This window comes from Engystomops pustulosus, chromosome 11, assembly GCF_040894005.1.
Source record: "Engystomops pustulosus chromosome 11, aEngPut4.maternal, whole genome shotgun sequence".
Classification (NCBI taxonomy): domain Eukaryota; kingdom Metazoa; phylum Chordata; class Amphibia; order Anura; family Leptodactylidae; genus Engystomops; species Engystomops pustulosus.
This window is the reverse complement of record NC_092421.1, coordinates 81,824,751-81,848,671: the sequence shown is the minus strand read 5'-3', so window position 1 is coordinate 81,848,671 and position 23,921 is coordinate 81,824,751. Positions and strand designations below refer to the sequence as shown.

Below are 23,921 nucleotides of genomic sequence, written 5' to 3'. Positions count from 1 at the left end.
CGCCTTCTAAGTCCTACATCAACCTCCGAGAAACAGTTTTCTTATTTTCTTGGCAGGTTTTTATTAACAACGTTGTACGTTTTGTGTTTGCATTTTTATGGTCTGGCCTGAACTTTTGTTCTCCAAGACCAATGTATTTATCACATCAAATTATTTACATTGAATTTGGGTGAATGGAAATTCGGCGCATAATGGCATTGGAATGAGGAGGGGAGGGGGGGAGGGAGAAATACATTTTAGGTAGAGGCCCAAACCTTTCACATATAGACGTTGGTTGATGAAACAATTTGGAGAGAAAGATTGGTTTAGATTTTCTCTTTAAATTGTGATAAATGTAGTTTATATTCACAAGTCCTGTCTATTGTTCTTGGTGAACATTCCTTAGCATTCAATTGTATGAGTTGATGTGGTGATATATGCATGCCTGCTGGCGTGTCAGTAAGATGATGTAGCAAATAAGACCAAGAAAACCTTATTTGAGGTAATCAAGGCCTTACTTTCTATGTTGCCCTTCACATTCAGGCAAGGGTCAACGTTTGTAGATGCCGATTCCTCGTTTGGTGTGGAACTTGTCCCATTGTAGGGTACGGTAGTCTAAAATTAGCCCTGAACCAGTCCGTGCTCCCTACTGTACTACTGGAGTAGAGTGATAAATTCTTACAAAATTATATTTATCATGAATGTTGATCTCCAATTTACATATTCTCTTTGGGAATGCAACTAAATTGGAAGCGGTTTTGCAAAGAAGATGGTGGAACTAAAAACCAAATGTGGGAAATTTGGTTTGAATGGAGGGTTTGGGATTGGGATGATTATAGTGGAGAGATAGAAATAGGTTACTACCAGGCTTCATTTGTAGTTAAACAATGAACATGTTGAGATCCTACATACCCAATCCTCCCCTTTCCCTGAACAGCTATCCTTGGGTAGAACTACAAACACATTTGACGTTTGTCTGGTCTTGCCAAAAATGACAAGTTGGATGGCATGTTCCAGTGTGTATTGGCATCTTTAGTTTTGGTGTCATTCCACCCTTCCATGCAAAGGTTAAAAAACATCAACTTGCATTCCAAACATCCATATTTAATAATAATTTGCCCATGATGTCCTAAGTATATGATTTCACCAGTAATATAGAGTCATATCAAGGCTTTGTCCATTCGGGATTGAATTTATTGCCCTAGCCTTCTATCTAAATACCCTTGGTAGGTTAGAGTGATAAGTTGATACACTACCCTACCACCAGGACCTCCTAGACATAAACAATAAAAACTGAAACTGTTCATGACAACAGCACGGAAGCTCCAGAAATTATTCCGAAATATGCCTTTCCAGCATCACAAAAGAATCCAACGGAAATGATATAAGCACCACTTCAGTGATATAGATCAGAATCCGTCCGATGCAGCCCGATTCACGAGCATAAACAACGGCGGCAGCTTTAGTCTGGTGCATTTAAATGAAAAGTCCCTCTAGATATTAATATGTGGACTTCATTTGCTCGCTCGCTAAGTCGGGGACTTATAACAAAACCTTTGTAAACAAAAGATTAAACTGAATCGAGCTTTAGAAAATGAAAGGAAAACAAGAGTCACATAATCACAGATCAGAGTGGGGCTGGTTAGATGGAAATCACTACAGGCTACTGGAGTGGAAAATGTTTAATTGAACTATTTCATTATGCAGGAAGTTTATGTTCCCCTTGCAGAATCGAAATACTTGGCTCGCGCCCCCCTCCTTATTTCTTTAAGAAGTGTTATCTTTGATTTATTCTACTACTCTGTACAGAAACTCTCTGCTTTTGTAACGATTGGGTTTTATTGCAGGAATTTCCAGAATCAAGAGTAACTACCAATCAATCTTTAGAATAATAATAAAGGCAGCCTACATTTTATTGTATTTCATTCTAAGTTTGCATTAAAACACTCTGAACAGCATTCATGTAGTCTATACAGGGTGAAAAGAGGGATTCAGTCTCAGTTTTAGGCAATGTATCGAGCCAATTGACATCTCTCGTACCTCAATTTCCCAAAAATAGGAAAAGGTTGAAAACTGGTGAATGTAGGTCAACACAATAGACCGTTACAACTAATATTGCAGGCTGGTTGACCTTGTCACATATTGATACAACCATATCTCTGCTACAATAATACTGCAGGTAAGTAATGGGCAATAGGTAATTATAATCAGATTCAAGACCTGGGGTCCCATACGGCACCAAGTCCCATAGATTTGAAAAGGACCAATGCATGTGGAGGACCAAGGGAACCTAGAGGTCCCGGTAGGATCCTAAATAATTGATCACTAATCACCTGCACCTCAGATAGGTAACCATTTGTGACAACCCTTCTTATAAATAAAGGTAATATATATTTGATAACTAACCTTTGGTAACCGTTCTGGGTCTCCTGGATGCCTTGGGATAACTTTTTGTAATCTCTGGAATCCATAGTCTATGGTTGGCTCATTCAGTGCTGGAAAATAAATTATTTACGGATTAACATTGTGCAATCTACATATTATCACAACCATATAAACATTTACAATATAATGGCTGACCCAATCCGTAACCCGAACACCGATACGTTTCTTGGATAAAACCCCATGTATAGCCCCCACCCACACCTTAACCCCTCACCCTATTTAACTGTTTTGAGATGTTCATAATGGTCTCGGTCCCTGGTAATATCTCAATAAAAATGGACTTTGTAAGCAAATAAACCGAAAACGCAGAACATGCAAGAAAAGCTCAAGGCAAGATCAGCGGGTCATACACAGCATCGCATACACACATGATATGATGGCTATATCACACACACTATTCCATACTAGCTGCAAATTTATGGCTAACTGGCAATTATGACATATGCCCAGCTATTGCCTGTTGGAGATTTATCCCTCTGGTCCTTTTTTGTCTAGCATATTGCCTGAGCACACACTAGGCAGGAGGTGCACTTAATCTTGCAAAGCTTTAATAATCTGTGAATGGCTGACTACAAACTGATGTAAGGCACTATCATTCTACTGCTGCAATCCACTAGCCTGGTGAAATTGCAGACCACAAATAGTAATTAATCTTTCCCCCCCACCCCCTCAAATTGTAATTTTGACTATGAACTGCGCCTGGTCGTAAATCAACACTATCCGCCGCTGTGTACAGTGCATGAATCATGATCGCGAGTGTGTTAGACTCCACACATTGTGTTTAACAAGCTTTAGAAGAAGTCATAGGGTTTTATTATAGCGCTGGCAAACAAAAAACACGCCTGAAGGCCAATGCTCCAGAGTTAGGATAAAAATACTGATTAGTGTATATTACTTGGTAATACTGATATCATTTTTATCCCGGTAACTCTATAGTGAAAAGCAAAAAACATTCATCAAAGCTTATTCTCATACTCTGACGTAAGACTATATCTCCGATTACTCCCCGCTCAACTGAAAACTAAAACCGACAGTAGATGCTTAGGACCCATCACTCAGGGGGATCGCTCCAGTAATGGATTGGTCCTGTTTTTCTCATCTTCATTTGAGGCTTACTGATGTTGTCCAAAGACTTTTCACAAATATTTTGGAATATTTTTGGCTACATTTGGAAGGGTGTCTCGTTTTGATGTTCCCCATTCAAGACCTTGATGGATCAACTACAGAGACGACTTTCCATTGACTTCAACGAGAACTTTGTAATGTTCCTTTTCACCTGTGGAGGCACTGTAGGGAAATTGAACACTTAGGCTACATACACACTGCCGTTGCCCGCCATACCATAGCGCGGCGGGCACACGGCAGAGCGCGAGGAAAGGAGGAGGTGAGCGCTACTCACCCCCGCCCCTCTCTATGGCATTATACAGCGCAAGGCGCCGTAACACGGGAAAAGATAGGACATGTCCTATCTTTTACCGGGCTGTGGAGCGGTACGGTGCCGCATGTGTGCTGCACCGTACTGCTCACGTACGGTGTCGTGAGCCCATAGAAGTGTATGGGGGACATATATTGGCCGTATAAACGTCGGCCGCATATACGTCCCCCAAACATGTGTGTGAATGCAGCCTTACTGTTAAAGTTTCCAAGCAGATTGGTAGGAATCTAGAACATTTGTAATGGTTGTCCATATACCAGATTGGTCCACACATATTCCTTCCACTTGCTTGCCCAGCTCAAATGGGGCAGAAGAGAGAGCGTTCCCATTGTTTTTTTGCCTTTGGCATATGAAACATCTGATATATTTAAGAAAGTTATCCTACTTTAGCCTAATCTGCACTATGAGGTCTTTTTTCACTTAAACAAGTAGAGGTTGTCCATGTTGAACAACCAAAGGCCTTCATCTCTAATCCAAAAGGCTTGTAAATGTGAATTGTCTATCTATTGATTCCCATAGTCTATACGAACCCATCCAGTCTTAAAAACCATGGGAAAGGATGGTGAACTTAAAGTAAAGAAAACAGAATTATTAGCTCTGATGACTGAAAAGTGTTGTAGCTATTTGTCTAAACAATTGAGCGCTCATCTTGCGGAGAGTCGTCCATTGTGTGCACTCGATAACATGACAGAAAGTTGAAGACTGCAATTTGATTTGACATTCCATCATGTATTCCGGAGACAAAGGTCCACATAGGAATGTGAAGTAAGACATTTTCTTGTTAATAAAGAATTGATCCAATGTATTGATTTTACATGACACGGCTTTTTCTGAGATTTCGGCCTGGTTTTTTTTTTTCCCTTCTGCTCAAGTCTACTGCAAATGCAAAGGCTTTTCAAAAATACCTTGGCGTCTGTGACACGGCAGAAGTCCTAACTCTCTCTGATGCATATTCCATATATATGTATATGGGACCTACTTCATAATCAGGTCATCAATCATCGGATGCTGTCAGCTGTGACGGTGGGGGCCATTTGTCATGTCAGTACCTACGGCCTACACTGGTGTGCAAGGCTACAGTCTCATGTGATATCATGGACTTGGTCAAAAAAATGTTATACAAATGAGTGGGATATACATTAATATTTGTTTAATGCCCCCCCCCCCAAAAAAAAATCAACTACTAAGGGAAAAGCAATAACTGTTCAGATTTCAATTTTATGGCTTTCCACTTGTCAAATACATATATATAAATGGCAATCGATCCCTTTCACTTAGGTGGACTTTCCGCTAAAAAAATTGAATTTGTCATGGTCCTCGATGTGGACCCTAAAATATGAAAAATTTCTAAAAATAACAACTAAAGAAACTACAGTAAACATTTTGATAATATTCCATACCTGGACCATAAAAACACCCCAAATACACAACTCAACTACGATTCAATATTTTGGTAGTTCAGAACTACAGGATGACCAGGTTAATGGTCTAGAGAGATGACCTATTCAGGCTGATTGTTTCAGATCTGACCTCTAAAGTTCCAAATAGGACTTAAGAACCCTTTTATGAATTTTGGAAAGGTTTTAGATCTAGACACTAATGGAACCAGAAAATTGGACAAGATTATGATTGTTTGTAGGATCCCAAGACTGAACCATAAGATGACCAGGTAAATAGTCTATAGGGATGACCTATTCAGGCACAGAAGAAATAGTCCCGATGGCCAGCCCAGCCATGTTGGCTTGATCCTCTAATAAATCCCCCCAACAAATGTACTAAGGGGCGACTACATTTAGATGACATAAACTGCTTAGTTTCTTTAGATCCTGTTACTACTCCTCTATGGATATACATACTGATGAATCCAGAATCGGTGCTATCGACTAAATGTCATTTCTGCCGTTTTCATAAATGCCCATCTCTGTGTCCTGAGGAGCCAAAGAAATATTCCCAAGCTTTTGTAACATTCGAGCCTCTTTCCTGCGTCGACCTAATTACTGTGACTGTTTGACTTAATGAAGCCAGCACGATGAAAGGTGGTCAAGAGAAAGATAGATGGCTTCATGCTATTGATTTCATGCAAATGTTAGTGACAGGTGATAGAAGCTTTAATGCAAGCTTTATGACTCGTAATAACTATAGGCTTTCATCTCGGAACAGAGATTTCCATACGTTTGAGAAGCACTTATGGGGCCTTCCCTTTATAAATGTAATTGAGAGTGTCATCAGGATCTGTCTCTAGATTCTCAATGTGTCACTTCACATGGTAACTGAGGGTATGACACTATCAGTCATTGTTATTGCAGCCTGATTCGATTTCATTTAGGGATTTTTTTTATGTCTGTAGGAGTGTAGCGTATGTGTCAGAAGGGGTTTAACTAATGTCCTAATTTTGGTCTTAGCAAATGAGGATTTTGTTACAAATAGGATATTATTTGGTAACTATCTTGGCTCAGCTCATGTCATCTTTCTCCTTCCAAATGCTGATCTTAACGGGGAACGTTCTAGAAGGTCATAGTGATCTTCTCCCCAATAAGGGACAAGAATGTGCTGGTGGGACAGAGTTGATGGTCTCGGTCTCTCTCATCCTAGATGGTCACCACCAGAAATGATCAACTTCTTGAGCTGGTAAAGTCTTCAGTTTTCAATTATTACGCAAGTTAGCGGTCTACCAGAAGGTGCTCCAAACTGGAGATAACTACTACCATCTTCTGTTGCATTCTTTTTTCCCATGGAGCATAGGAAATAAAAAAAACTCTTTATATATCTGGGTCTAGCTAATGAGAACCAGTACCAACACGCCTTGAAATATCTGAATTCATATAGTACAGTTCCAACAGAAACCAGAAAGGTTTCCTAGAGCGGAATAAATTGACAGAGCTCATGCCCACCACGCGAAGACGTGAACTTCTAGACAGGCGAAGCTGCAACTCATAGAATCACAGAGGGAAAAAAAAGAAACTATGATCTTCCACCCCGCTGCTTGACAAAATGAGGAGGAGAAGAGATTTCACTGGCAAAATCTTCAAGTGAAGTAGGAAACACAAGACCTTTTCCACACATCTAATAAATCCTGAGTGTGTCGAGTTTACAAGCCAAGAGCCCAGCAGAGCCAGGGCAAGGCACTGGCACGTCCCAGTCACACAGAACTCAGCTAGGCCAATCAATACCACTTTCCTGTTTTAGAACTGGGTAATTATGAGGTGGAGAGATTGCCTGACCTTTCACCTGAACTGCATTACTTTGCTGATATTAAGATAAATTGCCTGATTTTGGGTAAACATATGCTGCAATTCAAACTGTCAGCACTGGTTTGCTCAGGGATAATTTGTATTGATCTCCCAGCGTCTTCCCAATTTTGCTTACTGACCTCGTGGATAATTAGAGAAAGGAGCCTTGGGTAACTTAAGAGTCATGGCTAAAGAAGAATTACATGAAAGACTACAGCAGAGCGTGTTTATGATAATATATGTGGGCCGTGCACTGTGTGGCGGTATGTCTGGCTCAACATTCATTGAATTACAACCTCTCTATGCAAACAGTGATATTAGGTATGAACGGGTATGATATGCATTTAGGAGAAGCCCTGCAGCTACTACTCAATCATTCTAAAGCCTGTGTAATATATAATCCTGTTTAACATACGTGCACTTGATATTATCTATAGTCAAGATATTCCTCGTCAAAGCTCAAATTGGCCAAATAAAATGCAAGAATGGTGTATTGATGGATGCAACAAACTTACAGATATAAATATTTACTATTCCCGCAAGCCTATTGGCTACAAACTGGTAAAGAACCTCCCACGCGGTGCCGCACACGTAGTTATAATGGTGCAATGAAGTTGTAGAATTGTTTTTTGTTTTTTTTTAAACTGTAAACATCTCCTCTCATACTAACAGGTGCTGATGCTCAGCTCAGACGGAGTCGGGCTCAGTAGTGGTTCAGAAATGGGAGAAGGTATCCAGCACGTGGCCAAGTGCACAAAGAAAATAATTTTGTTAACATTTTTATTCAAAAAATTTTTGAAATACGTAGAAGGAATGAACTAACGCATTTCAAATCTGTACGATTCTCAGTTGGATGTGATCTCATGGAGTTATATAGATAAAAACAAAATTACCTGGAAGATACATTAAATAACTCACCACCGGGTCATGTGACTACATATTTTGCATATCAAAGGCCAGTATCACTGTGGCACATAAACCACTGTGTTCTAACGTAACTCCATGCTTACGCAGAGCAATACGGTAGATATTGCCCAGATTCGGAACGCCTCAGTTCCAGTACGTGCGCCATGATGTATTTAAAATGTTTAGAATACAAGTGCGTCAAATTTCAAAATGTTCTTCCTGGACGTGTCCGCATGTTGGATACCGCCTTCCATTTCAGATTAGTATTGATGTATCTAGTGATTTTTACCTTTGAGGTACCTGAGGTAAATGATTTATGTTGCTTAAGATTTCAATACACCTTCAACAGTTGTTGGTCAACAGCCGTACCTTCCACCACCCCTGCTTCATCCTAATATTCATACATTTATGGCGGGAAAACGTGAGTGAGCCCATTCAATAGGGCATTCATAAATTCAGCATAACTAAATAGGGGAGAAATGAGACTCCCCGACATACATGAGATAGTCAGTTCTGCCACAATCGGCACGTACAGTTGACTTTGCTGGGTGCATGGTCACCTTAAAGATTAAAGCTGGAAATAAGAATTCTTAAAGTGAAAACCTGCTCCTTTCAATTACAGCCCAAACTTCAGACCTATGATTTACTAAAAGCGGACTAATTGGAGGGAAAATATATATATATAGCCTATAGATCTTTGAGTAGGGAGACAATTGTATCGCTCCGGATATGACAGATTTCCAGCGTGTTCTATCAGAAGTCATAAAGCTGGCGTCCCCTGTGAAATATCTCTATATTAACTATGCCATAAGATATTAACATTCCTCATTTAACGGGAGGCCTTTTATCTGTTTGAAATACATTATTCGTCCTTTTAGAGATAAACTGTATTAATATCCATTTGAGCAGCGACTGCGGCCTAATGCATAGTAATTTTTGTTGGAGAGCTGCTATTTTAGAATAGGGAAATTACACAGCAATAAAAAGCTGAATGAACAGAGGAGCTGAAAAGGAGAGAATCACATTCCATGCCAAATGAGGCAAGCAATCAGACGGCCTCTGAAAGCAGCAGATATCCTGTTATCATATGCAGGCCAACATCCAGAGCGGGTCCTACAAATAGGGACTGACATGACCAAATATACTCAATGATTCCGAGACGACGAAATGGCCTACAGCTCAAGGAGGATACATATTTAAATACTTGTGAGTGCTTTGGAGTTAATCCGCATGCTCTACATGCATCTCAGGCGCAGGAGAAGAAACAAGCTAAATATTTAAGTCACTCTCATGTACTTGGGGGATTAATCATGGCGCAATTTATTAAAATTTAACAGCGTGTGATGTCAAATCATGTTGAGGGAACTATAGTCAATGCGGCAGGAGAAGACGAGGAACTTTCTCATGTTGATGATACTTTCATGTATTACGTCCAGGTCACCGATCCAGTCTAGTAGAATATTATATCATGGGCTCTATTTGTGTTTGCCTTAACATATTATAAATCCAAATAATGTGTACTTATTAAGGGCATGACCACTAGAACCTTCTCCGATTTCGAGAATCGTGGTCTATATAGTTTTCATTATCCCCCAAGGTCAACCTGAATAGTGTAGGGCAGTGATGGCGAACCTTTTAGGGACCGAGTGCCCAAACTGCAACCCCTCATTTATCGCGAGGTGCCAACCAAAAATAAAGCGGTAACTTATTGCTCCCTGTTCTTCAACAACGTTCAATCACACTGGCCTCCTGAGGGCACCAGCGTAGTAGAAACGCATCACTTTAAAATATTGCTGAAAGCGGCATCTTTTAACTGTTTGGAACTGCAGGAAAATTCTTTGAAGCCTGTCTGGTGTGCTTGGGCGATGGCACGGGTGCCCACAGAAAGCACCCGTGCCATAGGTTCGCCACTGGTGTAGGGTATGGGAGCTTTTTGCTGGAGTTTTTTCATATAGATTACATATCTGTAGTTGATGAGGGTATGACCACGAGAACCATCCTCAATCTTGAATATCCCAATAGTTACCCAATATCAACTCGAATAGTATAGTTTATGGGAGTTTTTCCTATATACTTTGGGGTTCAGTGTCCTCGGAGGAGATCTGATTTGAGGCATGTTTAAGTACCCTTCTCTATGGTTGAGTAGACACTCTATGTTTTCTATAGTGGTTATGCTAAGTTAAGTTGAATGACAGTTAATTGTTATATATATTCTCCATGGGTTATGGGTAACAAAGCATTGACCTAGAGTATAGAGTCACTAATTTTCCTTCTTATATATACATTTGTATAGAGGATGTTCTCACATAGACCCTTGTGGGACTTTCCTGGGCCCACATAGTGTATAGGAAGCCACTTAACCATTAAATAACTTTGGAATGTAAGTGGAAACTGGTGGCACCAGGAGGAAGTCCATGGAAAGATGACCCCTACGGTTGTGTAGTTCAAGTCTATGACTCAAGTGCTGCCCAGCAACCCATTGAGATAATAATACCAGACACTGTGTTCATAACCCATCAATATTAATAATAAATACAACACTTGAGACCCTTCCAAAGCAGATTTCTAATTATCGTCCGGCTTGTGCAAAGCTTCTTCCCAAGCCATTGTGCAGAGGTTCCCGTCCTTGTTGGAAATAGAAGGGAAGAATCTGTAATGCCGGAAGCTTCTTTTAGCACTGACGCGCTATTGTTTTAGCAAGTGAGCAGCCAGCAAAAGAGATATAAGGAATCTGGAGCTGACACACATTTTCCTCCTGACTACCATAATAATAACAGGAAGGGATTCATTTGCTTCATTCCAGCTGCTGGTCGCAAACCATTAGACCAGTTCCAGTTTCATTTCAATAATGATCATCTTCCTGTAACTTCCCAATCCTGCATTTGTCATAATGCAGTCGTTTTCTGGTTACAGATCCTGGTAATGAGGTAGTTTTTCACATTAGAGGCATAACTACATCATAAGAACATCTGCAGATCTCTTCTAGGGGGCACGGAAAAGCGGCAATTTAAAGAAAAAACGGAAAAAAACGGGGGGGGGGGGGAGTTGTTAAATAAGACAAGTTGTTGTTTTTTTTCGGACTTGGACTTGAAGAAGTGTCCGTTCTGGCCCCCGACTAGATAAGTAACTAGATAACGCGTCAAAATTAAATAAAGTAAAATTAAATTGCTCAATTCAGAGACATTCCTCTAGGGGGTGTTAGCGATTTCAGCGACAAAGTGCTATTTGCTGACAAGTAGTTTACACATTAAGCGCCAGAATCCAGGGGGGACGGATGCCAATAGCAATTATATCACCTTGAGGTTATTAAATGTCCTACTGATAAGTAAGTAGGTGAACTTGACCAGGTGTTAGAGACTGCTGTGCTCCAATGATTGTCTGCTAAAGAAGGTCTTCTTATTCCCCCGGTTACTTCTCAATCGCTTTGATTTCAAAAAGAAAATAAAGTTACCTTAAAAAAAACAAAAAAAAAACGGCTATGGCCAAAACCGGTCTGAGGTCAAAGCCTTCGACCATCTCATCCATGTAAAAAAAAAATAAAAAACTAAAACAACATACAAGATGATACAATTTAGCAAAATTCCTTTTTGCCCCCAACCGCCCCCCATTTATATATATATATATATATATATATAAACTTGGTCCTAATGCTAAGTCCTTCACTTTATCATCCACTGTCTCGGCCCGAGCACATTTCATCTATAAGAAATTCAGATGCTCGGGAAATTAAAATTTCAAAGATCTGCTGGAAAAAAAAAAAAAAAAATCAATGAGTTGAGATCGATGCTCATAGAAATTTCATGAACTTTGAACCAATGTGGGCAATGATGATGAGAAGTGGTCGGAATCTCATGTTGCAGATAGTTTCCCCCCCGCACAGATGAAATACAGCCTACGGGGCCATGAAGTGGGATACATTTCACAAAGGCTCCACTTTAATATTTTGTCAGACGGAAAAAGGCAAAAAAAATAAAAAATTTTTAGTCTATTTCGGTAACAAGTGCATAGATTGAGAGGGGAGGTAAAAATATTGCGGGTGACGCCTTGTAGAACAGGATCTGAGGAGCCGAATGCTTTGTACATTAACACTGCAAAGAAATGAAATGAGTTCCCTTTGCAGCCGATCGCAGGTGCAAATTAATATTGTAAAATGAAGATCAATACATGGACAGGGCAAAATCAATAGCGGCTAAATTATTGCTGCATTTTCCTCCTCATTCAAGATGAGTTGTGTTTTCCTCTCAAAGTCAATACTTTGCAGCTTTTCTCATTAATTTCTCAATAAATTTGGCAATGAATTTCAATCACAGGACTCGGCAGGGTAAGCCGAGCATAGTGAGGTGCGCGGGGAACACAAAAGGCGTGCAGGGGCTGGGGGCATCACTCATTGGGAGTCAGCCCTGCCTGCTCAAGCAGCACTAATATCCTCCACTTACTAAGTCTACAACCTACAGGCTATTACAACCTATTTAGTGTAAAAATGTAAAAGAGGATTTCATCCTATTGTGTTCCCAGAGAGCCGGGAACTGTACCTTAAAGAAAGGCTTTCTCTATTCTGTACCTGATCCCAATGGGCAGCTTCCAAATCCCACCTGTTCTTTTCCAAGGAAATTGTAAATGACCCCCATCTGGTGGATGACACTATAGTATGACACTAGGCTGAGCCCTGCTGGGGTACTTGTCGTATTGTGTATGTATATATATATATATACACACACACTACACACACATATATATATATACACACACACACACACACACACACACACACACACACACACACACACACACACACACATATACAGTATATATAGTAGGAAAATATTAAGTTTTTTTCTGGGCTTAGGAGTCTGGTGGTGCTAAAGACTACAGTACCAACTATATAGATAGCTGCCAATCACCCAGAATCTGCTCAGCTCCTCCTGCTCTATAACATGCTGCCTGCAGATAGGACACTATGTACAATCTGCTCAGCTCCTCCTGCCCTATAACATGCTGCCTGCAGATAGGACACTATGTACAATCTGCTCAGCTCCTCCTGCTGTATAACATGCTGCCTGCAGATAGGACACCATGTACAATCTGCTCAGCTCCTCCTGCTCTATAACATGCTGCCTGCAGATAGGACACCATGTACAATCTGCTCACCTCCTCCTGCTCTATAACATGCTGCCTGCAGATAGGACACTATGTACAATGTGCTCCGCTCCTCCTGCTCTATAACATGCTGCCTGCAGATAGGACACCATGTACAATCTGCTCACCTCCTCCTGCTCTATAACATGCTGCCTGCAGATAGGATACTATGTACAATCTGCATAGCTCCTCCTGCTAAATTAACATGCTGCCTGCAGATAGGACACTATGTACAATCTGCTCAGCTCCTCCTGCTCTATAACATGCTGCTTGCAGATAGGATACTATGTACAATCTGCATAGCTCCTCCTGCTCTATAACATGCTGCCTGCAGATAGGACACTGTGTATAATCTGCTCAGCTCCTCCTGCTCTATAACATGCTGCCTGCAGATAGGACACTATGTACAATCTGCTCAGCTCCTCCTGCTCTATAACATGCTGCCTGCAGATAGGACACTATGTACAAGCTGCTCAGCTCCTCCTGCTCTATAACATGCTGCCTGCAGATAAGATACTATGTACAATCTTCTCAGCTCCTCCTGCTCTATAACATGCTGCCTGCAGATAGGACACCATGTACAGTCTGCTCAGCTCCTCCTGCTCTATAACATGCTGCCTGCAGATAGGACACTATGTACAATCTGCTCAGCTCCTCCTGCTCTATAACATGCTGCCTGCAGATAGGACACTATACACAATCTGCTCAGCTCCTCCTGCTCTATAACATGCTGTCTGCAGATAGGACACTATGTGCATTCTGCTCAGCTCCTCCTGCTCTATAACATGCTGCCTGCAGGTAGGACACTATGTACAATCTGCTCAGCTCCTCCTGCTCTATAACATGCTGCCTGCAGATAGGACACTATGTACAATCTTCTCATCTCAGCCTGCTCTATAAGATGCTATCCACAATTGACACATGACAGGTTCCCTTTAAGACCATTTGTAATGATGATACTGTGCAGATGTTATTACTCTGTTCTTCAAGAGCAGAGAATCTTTTCCATTTTAGAAGTTGAGACTGTGGCAAAAATCAATGCATATTATATATATATATACACACTGACCTTATATATTCCACCACTGGCTCCTGCAAAAAAATCAGACTTTTCCTCAGGAATGGGAAATGGAAACTTTGGGTCTAAGCCTCGCTCAAGGCAGCAACCTATAATCTGCTAACTTGCAGAGTTGCATAAATAAATGACTGCGCTGCCGGGGAATGATTGACACTCGGCCCGAGAACCTCTCCTGTCAGGGGCGACTCGAGTGATGCCGGAAGAAGTGGAGCCTAAGCTGCCGGTGACTTGGTGCACACACTTACATAGGAATCACAAATACTAGGGGACTGGGAAGCCTTAGGAAGCTTTGGTATAAAGGCTTGATGCGGATGTGATGCCGGGGACAGTTCTATCATCCAAGGGGACAATCTCTAAATCATGGAAATGTCATGTGACACCAAGCAAAGAAAAGAAGCTAACTGCTCCACTTTCCTGTTACACTAAGGAATTTCCTGGTTGGTGGCCATTGTATTGTGTTCTAACAATTCTGTTTACACTTCGGACACATGATGTTCATTTATAGCTTATTATGGGGCCAGCGAATCGACCAATCCCAGCCCTGCAGGTACGGAACGCCAAGTAATAAAACGGGCTATCAGTTGCACTAACTTTACAGTGAATACTGCGCCTTTTGGCAACATGTAATACAATATCTGAAACAGATGCCGATGTCAGATAACACCAGACACTAACAATACAAAGAACTTAGGCCAACTAGGGGTAAGACTAGTGGAGGAATAGATGAATTATGGGATTTACCGTCAACAAAACTACAAAAATTCCTGGTCTACGAGGTCTAGTGCGTTGTCCATCACTAAATCTTATGATGTTGACCAGACAAAGTCCAGTGTAACATATACAGAACATACATATCAGATATCCTCAAGCTTTTTACATGTGAACCCTCATCAAAGAACCTCAAACCTTCGTGGCTTTCACATATCTATGATACTTCATCCTTAAAACTACAATGCAAAGTGGACCAGACAATATATTGACCTTTTTGAAGGACGTCACCTAAGGACAAGCAATTGTTCTGCATCTGTGGGCATAGCCTTCCAGACTTCCTATGATACCAGTACACGGTGTCCCTAACAGGTTCTTTATCAAAGGCAGATGTTTAGAGGTGGTCCACAGACTGGACATGGTGATAAACCCAACCATGTTGACCAATGGTATTCTGGTTATTGTGGTTCTTGGTTGAACTGTTAGAGTTCAACATGTTTTTGCCTTTTGCTTTTAAGGGTCAAGGGTTTGTGCCAGTGGTTTTTATTAGAAGGGGTTCAATTCCATCCTTCTCCCTTAAACACGTATCTGCTTGGCAGAGTTGATTGTTTATGTCTATGACGGGAGGTCAGGAAAAAACAAAGGTTGACAAAAAGTCCATCCATGGCACCTAAAGTCACTTTTGTACTCTGTATCTTCCTTGATAAGACCAAGGAAATGGACGCTAAATATCGGTGTCCAAAAAAAAAAAAAAAGATGGTTCTCAAAAAAAAATCTATTTTATACTTCTTGAGCCATGAAAACTTGATAATTTACAAGCAAAAAAACGGAGATATAGATATTTGATCCTAAAAAACCCCAAGCATGTATTGATTGGAGCATGAATGACCTCTTTGTCCTTATTTTAAGACAAATGACTGTCTACTTTATGTCACTTTTGGAGTAGCCAAGTCGATACCTTCACCTTGACTCCAAAAGTTCTTGATTTATCAGTGGTCTGGAGATACCAAAAAAAAAACCTGGAAAGAAATAAAATACAGCATCCTATCATGAAAGGCAGAGGAGCCTCTTGGTCACAGCAGCCACACAGTCAGGGAAATAATAATGGAAAAAAATAAAAAATAAAAGCACGATAGACAAATGTGTCTTGTTAGCAACAGCCAAAAAGCGCTTGACTTGTACTAATAACAAAAAGGCTATGTTGGTCACTATGGGTTCAAAGACGAAGCACCCTGTCACCGACTAGCTTGGAAAATTAGCAAATAATGTTTCCTTTCCTTGATAAATGGCAGACAGTTCCCTCTCACCAATCATTTTTTAACATTTTGATGCATGTCTACGATCCCGCCGGAGGAACAGAAAAGTTTACCGGCCCTCAATTTTCCGATGATGAATGGGACACTGTAAATGTGCGATTTCTATATGAGGTATAGTTCATTTTAAGCAATTCTAGTAAATGCGTGTCACTGATTAGGACAAATAGTCTTCTTGTGCAATAGCACGAATGCTATGTCTTATTCCTCCGACCTCCTCTGAGGCATGAGAGGGGGGGGGGGGAAACAAGGACAAAAATATCAAGAAAATAAAAAAGTCAATCCGTGCTCTTCACACCACAAATCACTAAGGGGCAAATGGGTTTTTGCATATTGGTAGATACATCGTTATCAGGATTTTAAATTGTCCCCCGGTGCCCTTTTTGGAGAGGTTTGGTTAAAAAGCAACAAACAAAAGGGCACCGATTCATTTAATATTTCATGCAGACAAGTCATAGACCATTGTCAGCGTGATCAATGTGTTGCCAATAGAAGAACAGCTGCAGACTGGTCAGCTTCACAACAAAAGACATTGCAGGACACACATAATACCGGAGATCTCGAAAATAATGTCACCGAGCTATAATTACAACGCACAAATCTCAGCCCGGCAACGCGCTCGGGGCGGCCACTCTAGGAGAGGAATATAACAGAGCCCAGAACTGAAACAGTTAACTGACTGGTGCCAGGACAAGCCAACTTGTTAAGCAAAAACATTTAAGTTTATTAATTAATATGGTCTTTATATATTATATATTAGTAGCAGTCAATTACTCAAGAATTATTGGGGGCAGTGACCCCACAGCATTGGTTCAACTAAGGAGGGTGTGGGGGGAGGGGTCGTAAATGTTAATCACTTTGACTATTGACTGATTGGCCATAATGTATCAGTATCTTTACAAGAGAGGTAAGTAGGAGAACGAACCTTCATACTCATTTATGTGGATGTTAAGTTTCTCAAGTTTTTTTCAAGATATTAATATAGCTACAAAAACTCAACTAAATTTTTTAATTCCCCACCGCTCGAGACCCAATGTTTCGTTGGTCAATACTACTGAAATATTATATAGATATTAATTAAACCAAGACCAAGACAGCCAATCCGAGGCCGCACTGATGATGCAAGCAGGCGTGTCATGTGACCAGGCTAGTGATCGTCTGCAATAGTCATGTGGGTAAACGTCATGTTTTTTCCAGTGGTTCATTGGCTCTAAACCTTAAGATTTTTTAAATGTTAAACTAATGTAAGAGGCCACAATTTCACACTATTTGTAATAATATTTGCTCTGTGTTTATTTTATAAACCCCAATTCACCCCCAGAACCCGTCCGACTATTCTGCTGGAGCTACGGTCTGCAGGATTCACAGCGCGCAGTAAGTGTGATCCGAACAAATGAAGTAGCTGTGAATTATGATAGAATAAAAATCGCATGATTTGTGGGAGGTAATTAGCAGTCATTTGCTCGGCGAATACAAGTTATTTGTTTAAAGTGCGCTGACCTATGAGACAGCTAGTTTGTCTTGCCGGTGATGGGAAGGACTATTGACTGCAAACTGTGTGGCGGTGTCAGTGATAGAATCGCATTTGAATGCACACAAAAGATCATTAAAGTGGCCACTTCTCATGTTTCTCAAGTGGAATAGGAGATAAACCGTGTCGTGTCTTGCAGGCCAGAAATCAAAGACATATGTTACCAAAGGAGTCATTATGGAAAGTGAAAAGTAAGCAATGTGCAGGGAATATCGAGGACCCTGCACTGCAAAATAAATAACTTCTCTCCAAACATTCTAAAAACTTTCTTAGAAATCTATCCAGGAAAGCTGTATGGAACAAAAACGCCCAGAATTATGGTCACAGGGCTTTACCTGCACGCTCAGTGGTGGGTCAGACAAGCTGTGGAAGTATGCCTAGGTCAGAAAATATGGAAAAGTTGGACGGCAGCCATATTGAATGTCACCCAGCTTTCCAAAAAATAGACTCTGTGACTCTGTCACAAGAACTTGGAATAGAACTTAAGTTGAAGAACTGATCACAAGAGCAGCTAAAGAATGCAACCATGTCGGAGAGGTGCTGTCTAAAACTTGGAATCTGTTCCTTCTGGAACAGATATTCTGGTTTGGCTTTAATCCCATATCATGTCATTAGGCTTCTTGAAGGTCATGCTTGACGTTAATGGAGCTAGCAAAAAGATGCATAGTTTTCCTTGTCCCATTCTGGAAAATGTATTTGCATATTTCCCAGAATCCCCCGGTAGGGCATCAATGGCTATAATTCTCTACACACCTACAAGGCGGCCTTAATTGGCAAAGTCTCCAAAAGGAGAACTCTTACTTCCTGACCCAAAGAACAAGTTATTCGTTCAAGACAGATAATAATGTGACGCGAGGAGCAGAGAACCTTGTTCCTCCCTCGGAATCACAGTTTTGTCCATTGTTAGGTTCTACAGTGATACAATGTAACCAGTATATTAAGGGTCTTAATTCACAGCAAACTGGGCACCTACACACCCATTGTGGGATTTACAGCTTTAGAAGAACAATGTGTCCGGCCAAGCTTCATCCTGGAGGCCGCCTACACGTTATAAATACTCTACATGATAGAGCGTAGTGTTGTGTTTGTATTGGAGGAGACCTACCTACAAGTGTATGAGAAAAGTTGGTACAAGTTAATTAATGAAAGGAGATTCCATGAGATTATGAATGTGCTGCTGCTTGGCTTTGCTTTTCTATACTTTCTCACTCATGTGGATGCTGTGTCAGAGCTTTTAGGTTCTAAAGTAGCAACATTGGCCTTATTGTAAACTGGGAGAACCCCAAATTGCCATCATTGTTATATGTTGAGTAAATGGTTTTCTAGAGAACTATACCATAGCTTCATGCAACCTCGTAGGTGTTCAGAGCCTTAATACCCCAGGAGTATATGAGACACCCTACTATAACACAAACACTGAATGCTGAAGGAGTGTTCAATTACTAAAATGTATGGAGACAGAGGTTCTTAATGTCCCTGCGTCTTTTCAAGTTTAGGACACTGGTGTAACTACAGGGATTGCAACTAGGAACCAAAGACCAGTCCATCGGGGCCTTGACATTGGTCAACGTCTGGTTATTCTGAACCTTGTGAACTGGGTCCTGTTGACAAGAGAAGGCTGGAAAGAGGAAAGGTAATATATCTCCATTTAGGACAGCCTATGCCAGACTTAGGGGATGACTTTCAAAACTTTGTCATGGAGCCCTTTACTTTCTAGCAACACCCCCCCGGCTTGGGACTGGCAATTGGGTGGATCTTGTATATAAGCTTTACATAATGTGAAACACAGTACTCAATATGGAACCAAACACTTATTTCTTAAATCATAATATTAATATACAAACAAATCAGATGGTACATAATCAATGATCAGAATTTTTACAGATCTGCTCCAATTTACCCGTAATGATATCATATCAAGCCACATCCGGTAGGCCACTTCTCCAAGATACACAATACAGAACCACCCATCCAATTCTACATGTTAACTAAGCTTTGCTACATGATAAATAAAACTATTCCATCTTAAATAAGAAATAAATTATTTCACCCCACCCCGCAACATGATTAGTAAAAGAGCCGACTGATCCGATGTTACTTAGCACCGGTTTATCGCCACTTATTCGCTTCAATCTAGAAGGCAATATACTATTAACTGGCCATTACATACAGAATGATTGTTAATTCTTTTCTTAAGTGCAAGCTGCTTGGAAACTGTTATCTCTCGCTCTAATTTTTGACCTTCTTACAACGGGGTGAGGTGCACTGGGAATACAAAGGACCTGTAGAAAATAGCTGGACATGTCATTTGTGACTCACTCTTTTAATTCACCGTGCTAATCAACTGAGCTGCCACATTCTCCCAAGGTAATTGTATCTTTATAATTGTTGAAAGGAGCAGGCTCTACAGAACGGATAGTCTGGGGTTTGTCCTTTCTTAGCATAATGAGAAACTGTGCCGTCAGTATTTGTTACTGTAAGGACCTCGAAAAATAAAGAGGACCTTATTCTCCCTCTATTTACTGAGCACTTCAGATTTAAGTACTTTATAAAGCGCCTGGTTATCACACCGCTCTCCCCTTTCATTATCTGGAGGCCTTGTTGCCCTATGGTACATCTCATACTGAGAAGGTTAAATGTTACTCTGGCTGAGAACACAATATACCGTGATAGGAACCAGATGCTCACAATACAACATCCCTCCCCTATTTAAAGAAAAACACCACGTCATATTCTGGAGCTGAAAACTCGAGAGGTCGCAGCCCCAGCATGAAAACTATTAGTAGCAGTCAATAGAGATTTATTTTATCATGTTTCATAGAAATAATATGGGAACTTACCGGTATAAACAAATCTTCCTGGTGCGCCTTTACAGAATTGCTTGGATTTGTAGGAAAGTGTGACTTCGACAACGCCGGGAATGTGTCTGGGTGGAGTCTGGACTCTGATGGCATGGGGTGTAATCAGCTAAGGATAAGAAAGAATAAAAGAAAAATAGTCTTAAAAAAAAAAAAAAAACAAGAAAGTCTTATACAATTGTTTGTACTATATTAAATATATATATTCATAAGCGCTGATCTGACGAATAAAACAATGTGTTACATTGTTCTATATGTTCTATAAATCCATAACTTTATTAAGCGCTGCCATATTCCGACGCGTTTCAAACCACAATTTTTATTCAACATTTGTATATATATATATATATTTACATCATTACAAATAAACGGACTGACTGCAGACCCCACTGAGCTAAAGATTTTCTGCGGGTGGGAGTTAAAGAAAAAAAAAAGTCGTCAAGTTGTCCCTGAATTGGATTTGCAGGAAAGGCCACAGGGCATGATTCATATGAAAATTGCCTCCATATGGCAACACCAATGCCGGCTCCTAGTAATTTTTAACACTAATTGGTCAATTGTGCTCAAAGACTTGTCGTAGCGTTCCACTAGGGGGCCTAGACGATGCTCAGCTGTGTGTCCAGGCTCCAACCTCCGCTCGTGAATTCATGGATAAAAAGGTAGTTTGAAATTAAACCTCTTGATACCACTTGTCAATTGACTATCGACATCTTGTTGGTGGAGACACGCTACAGTTCAAAAGCCGACTGATTGGTATGTCTTACCTCGCTCCACACCAGCATAGTTCCAAATACCACTTGTAAACCATCAAAGAAATTATCTCCGATAATGATGACGGTAGCTCCACCAGTGGTCCAGCCTTCACTTGGACTGATCGCTTTTATGCATGGCGTAGCTACTTGTACAGAGTAAGGGGTGGGTTGTAACAGGGGGGAGGTAGGGGGAAAAAAAAGGAGAAAAAAAAGGTAGAGAAGGAAACGTTACTTTGGTTTATTTCACAGAGAACATTCCTCAATGCTAAATGACAAGCCATGAAAAAGTGTAAAAAAAAAAAAGTAACAAAAACAAATGCATGAAATTTTTTTGTTGCGCAAAGGCATCCATAAAATAAAGAAAAAGAGCAGTCATACATCAGCATGGAAATGTATTTAAAGCAAACTGTTACATGTTTTATAAAGCACAGGCCAAGTAGATTGCCAGCGAGTAAGAAAAATGGCTTAATACGGCAAATTACGTGTCAAAGCAAATATGGCTATTACAAATGATTAAGCGCCGCGTGCATGTGGCATGTCGATTTATCTGCTTTACTGTACAGATCTAAGCACAGTCAATCACAGGCTTGTTGAATGAAATGGAACAGCAAATGTTCAGAATTCGGATTCTTTATAAGCAGCTAATTGGGTCGGGTGTTTTTTTTTTTTTTTCCCCATCAGCGATCTTTGCCTTTGGTTCAAAACTTAATTTTCCTCCGCGACTCTATAATTACTAGTTTTCAGTTTTCATGTACAAGAAGAAAAAAAAAAAATAATCAAAAGCTCTATATTAATACTTCTGTCAAAGGTAGACATTTTACATCTAATATTGTTTGTCGACATGAATCCCTGGGCCATTTACTTGACCTCTCTTTGTCTCTAGAGTCTTCACATTTGCATGAGTTATTACAATGCTCCGGTGGGGTAGGCAGCACAAGCGGCACTAGTCACTCCGGGCTCACAGCAGCCAGTAAAACTGTGCCGAGGCTGGGGCTGAAGGCTGCTCAGCCTCTGTGAGAATGGCTTTGTTCTTCACTTTGATCAGCCTGTCTTTTACACGGTGTTGACAGACCTTTTTTACCAGCTTTGATGGTCTTTTGTATGCTGACTTTCATGCAAAGGAGCAGATCCTAAGATATACACTTTCCCTATTACAAGTAAATTCCGCTCCTCGATATCTCACCTGCAGGGGTTGGTTTGACAGTACTGTATTATTGATTGTCCTCCAGACAATATAAATGCTCTTTTTGTTGTCGTTCCTATACTGGAGAGCTCCAAGCTGGCTGACGTCTACTTAGCATGCGGCAAGGAAGCTCGGTGTGGGTTATACGGATGTGTTGACGTGGGGTATGGGTCTAGGCTCGAGGACATTGAGTTACCTTTAAATTAAATCTACTTCTACGAGAATCAATGGCATCGTCATCTACTTTTATCCGAAGGCTTTTGACATTTTTACAAGGGTTACTCGAAGGCTTTGTATAATAGGTCCTCACGCCAAGTAACAAGGCCCAGGTGTCTCCAAAGCAAACACGTGCAAGGAGCTTCGGCACAAGGGTTGAACGTTGGTCCTCATCCTAACTAACACCATGGCTAATCACCGCTAGCTATTGTTGTTTAGAACGCTCTCGACATGCCACCTTCCATTGTTTGCCTTGACGTTCGACCAATGGAGGTTATATTTGCTTATTCTATGTGCATATCCCTCTGCAACAGAGGAACAGAGCACACACTGAGAACCTGCCCTTAACTAGCGCTGTTGACTTCATGCTAATAAGTTCATACAAATTTTCATTTCTGAGGCTTCCGAATGACATTTGCTTTTCTTAATTGCATGGAGAGCATTTGAAAAGGATCAGATCTCTAAAGACTGACAAGTCTCCTCACTGGGAATGACCTTCATCAGCACAGCCAATTATGGCAAATAATTCTCCAAAAAAAAGGAGAAAAAAAAAATTACAGTAAACAAATTTACTTGGGAGGTAGGAGGAAGGAAAAAAAGGAGGGAAAAAAACCCTCAAATCTATTGCAGGCACAAGAGGTTACTATCTGGCAGCTGGGACTGAAAACACAGATTGTCTAGGAAGTTCTAGTGCCTGAGAGTGGGAAAAGAAACAGAAGCCGGCTCGGGATATTCCGAGAGCCGTCCTCCTCCTGCTTGTATTTGCATACATTTCAATGCACATATAGAGGAGGAACATGTGTTCTATGGGAACCATAGCAAAATGAATTACACAGACAGTGTTGGAGATCTAATGATATACATGCACAATACACAAACAGAAGAGTAGGGGGGTGGGGGGGGGACGCAAAGTCTTCGTATCCCAGGGCTCCACACACATGGAGCTCTGCAGCACAACCTGATCCCATCTCGTCTCAGCCTCTTGTGTGGAAGGCCCCAACTATATTATTAAAACTCGAAAGGCACCTAAGCGTTACCCGTGCGTTGTATCTTATTAATAAGGGAGCATCTTTGATATCCGGTAGGTGTCGCCTCCTCATTTGATGTTCGTTAATTACATACAAGGAGTAGATTTGTCTTATTTTATTCCT

General features: G+C 40.8%; 1 protein-coding gene across 22 annotated transcripts in view; it reads right to left on the bottom strand.

Moving 5' to 3' along the window:
• Positions 1-23,921, bottom strand: part of EBF3 (EBF transcription factor 3) — a 120,468-nt gene that overhangs the window by 14,794 nt on the left and 81,753 nt on the right. For 14 of the 22 annotated variants that reach the window (XM_072131271.1, XM_072131269.1, XM_072131274.1 and 11 more), the window contains exons 9-11: positions 21,384-21,517; positions 20,602-20,728; positions 2,386-2,474 (exon numbers count right to left, since the gene is read on the bottom strand). In XM_072131271.1, coding sequence (XP_071987372.1) covers positions 2,386-2,474; positions 20,602-20,728; positions 21,384-21,517 — 350 coding nt within the window. The remainder of the gene's footprint in view (positions 1-2,385; positions 2,475-20,601; positions 20,729-21,383; positions 21,518-23,921) is intronic. The other 8 variants (XM_072131270.1, XM_072131275.1, XM_072131287.1 and 5 more) reach the window with 1 other exon arrangement.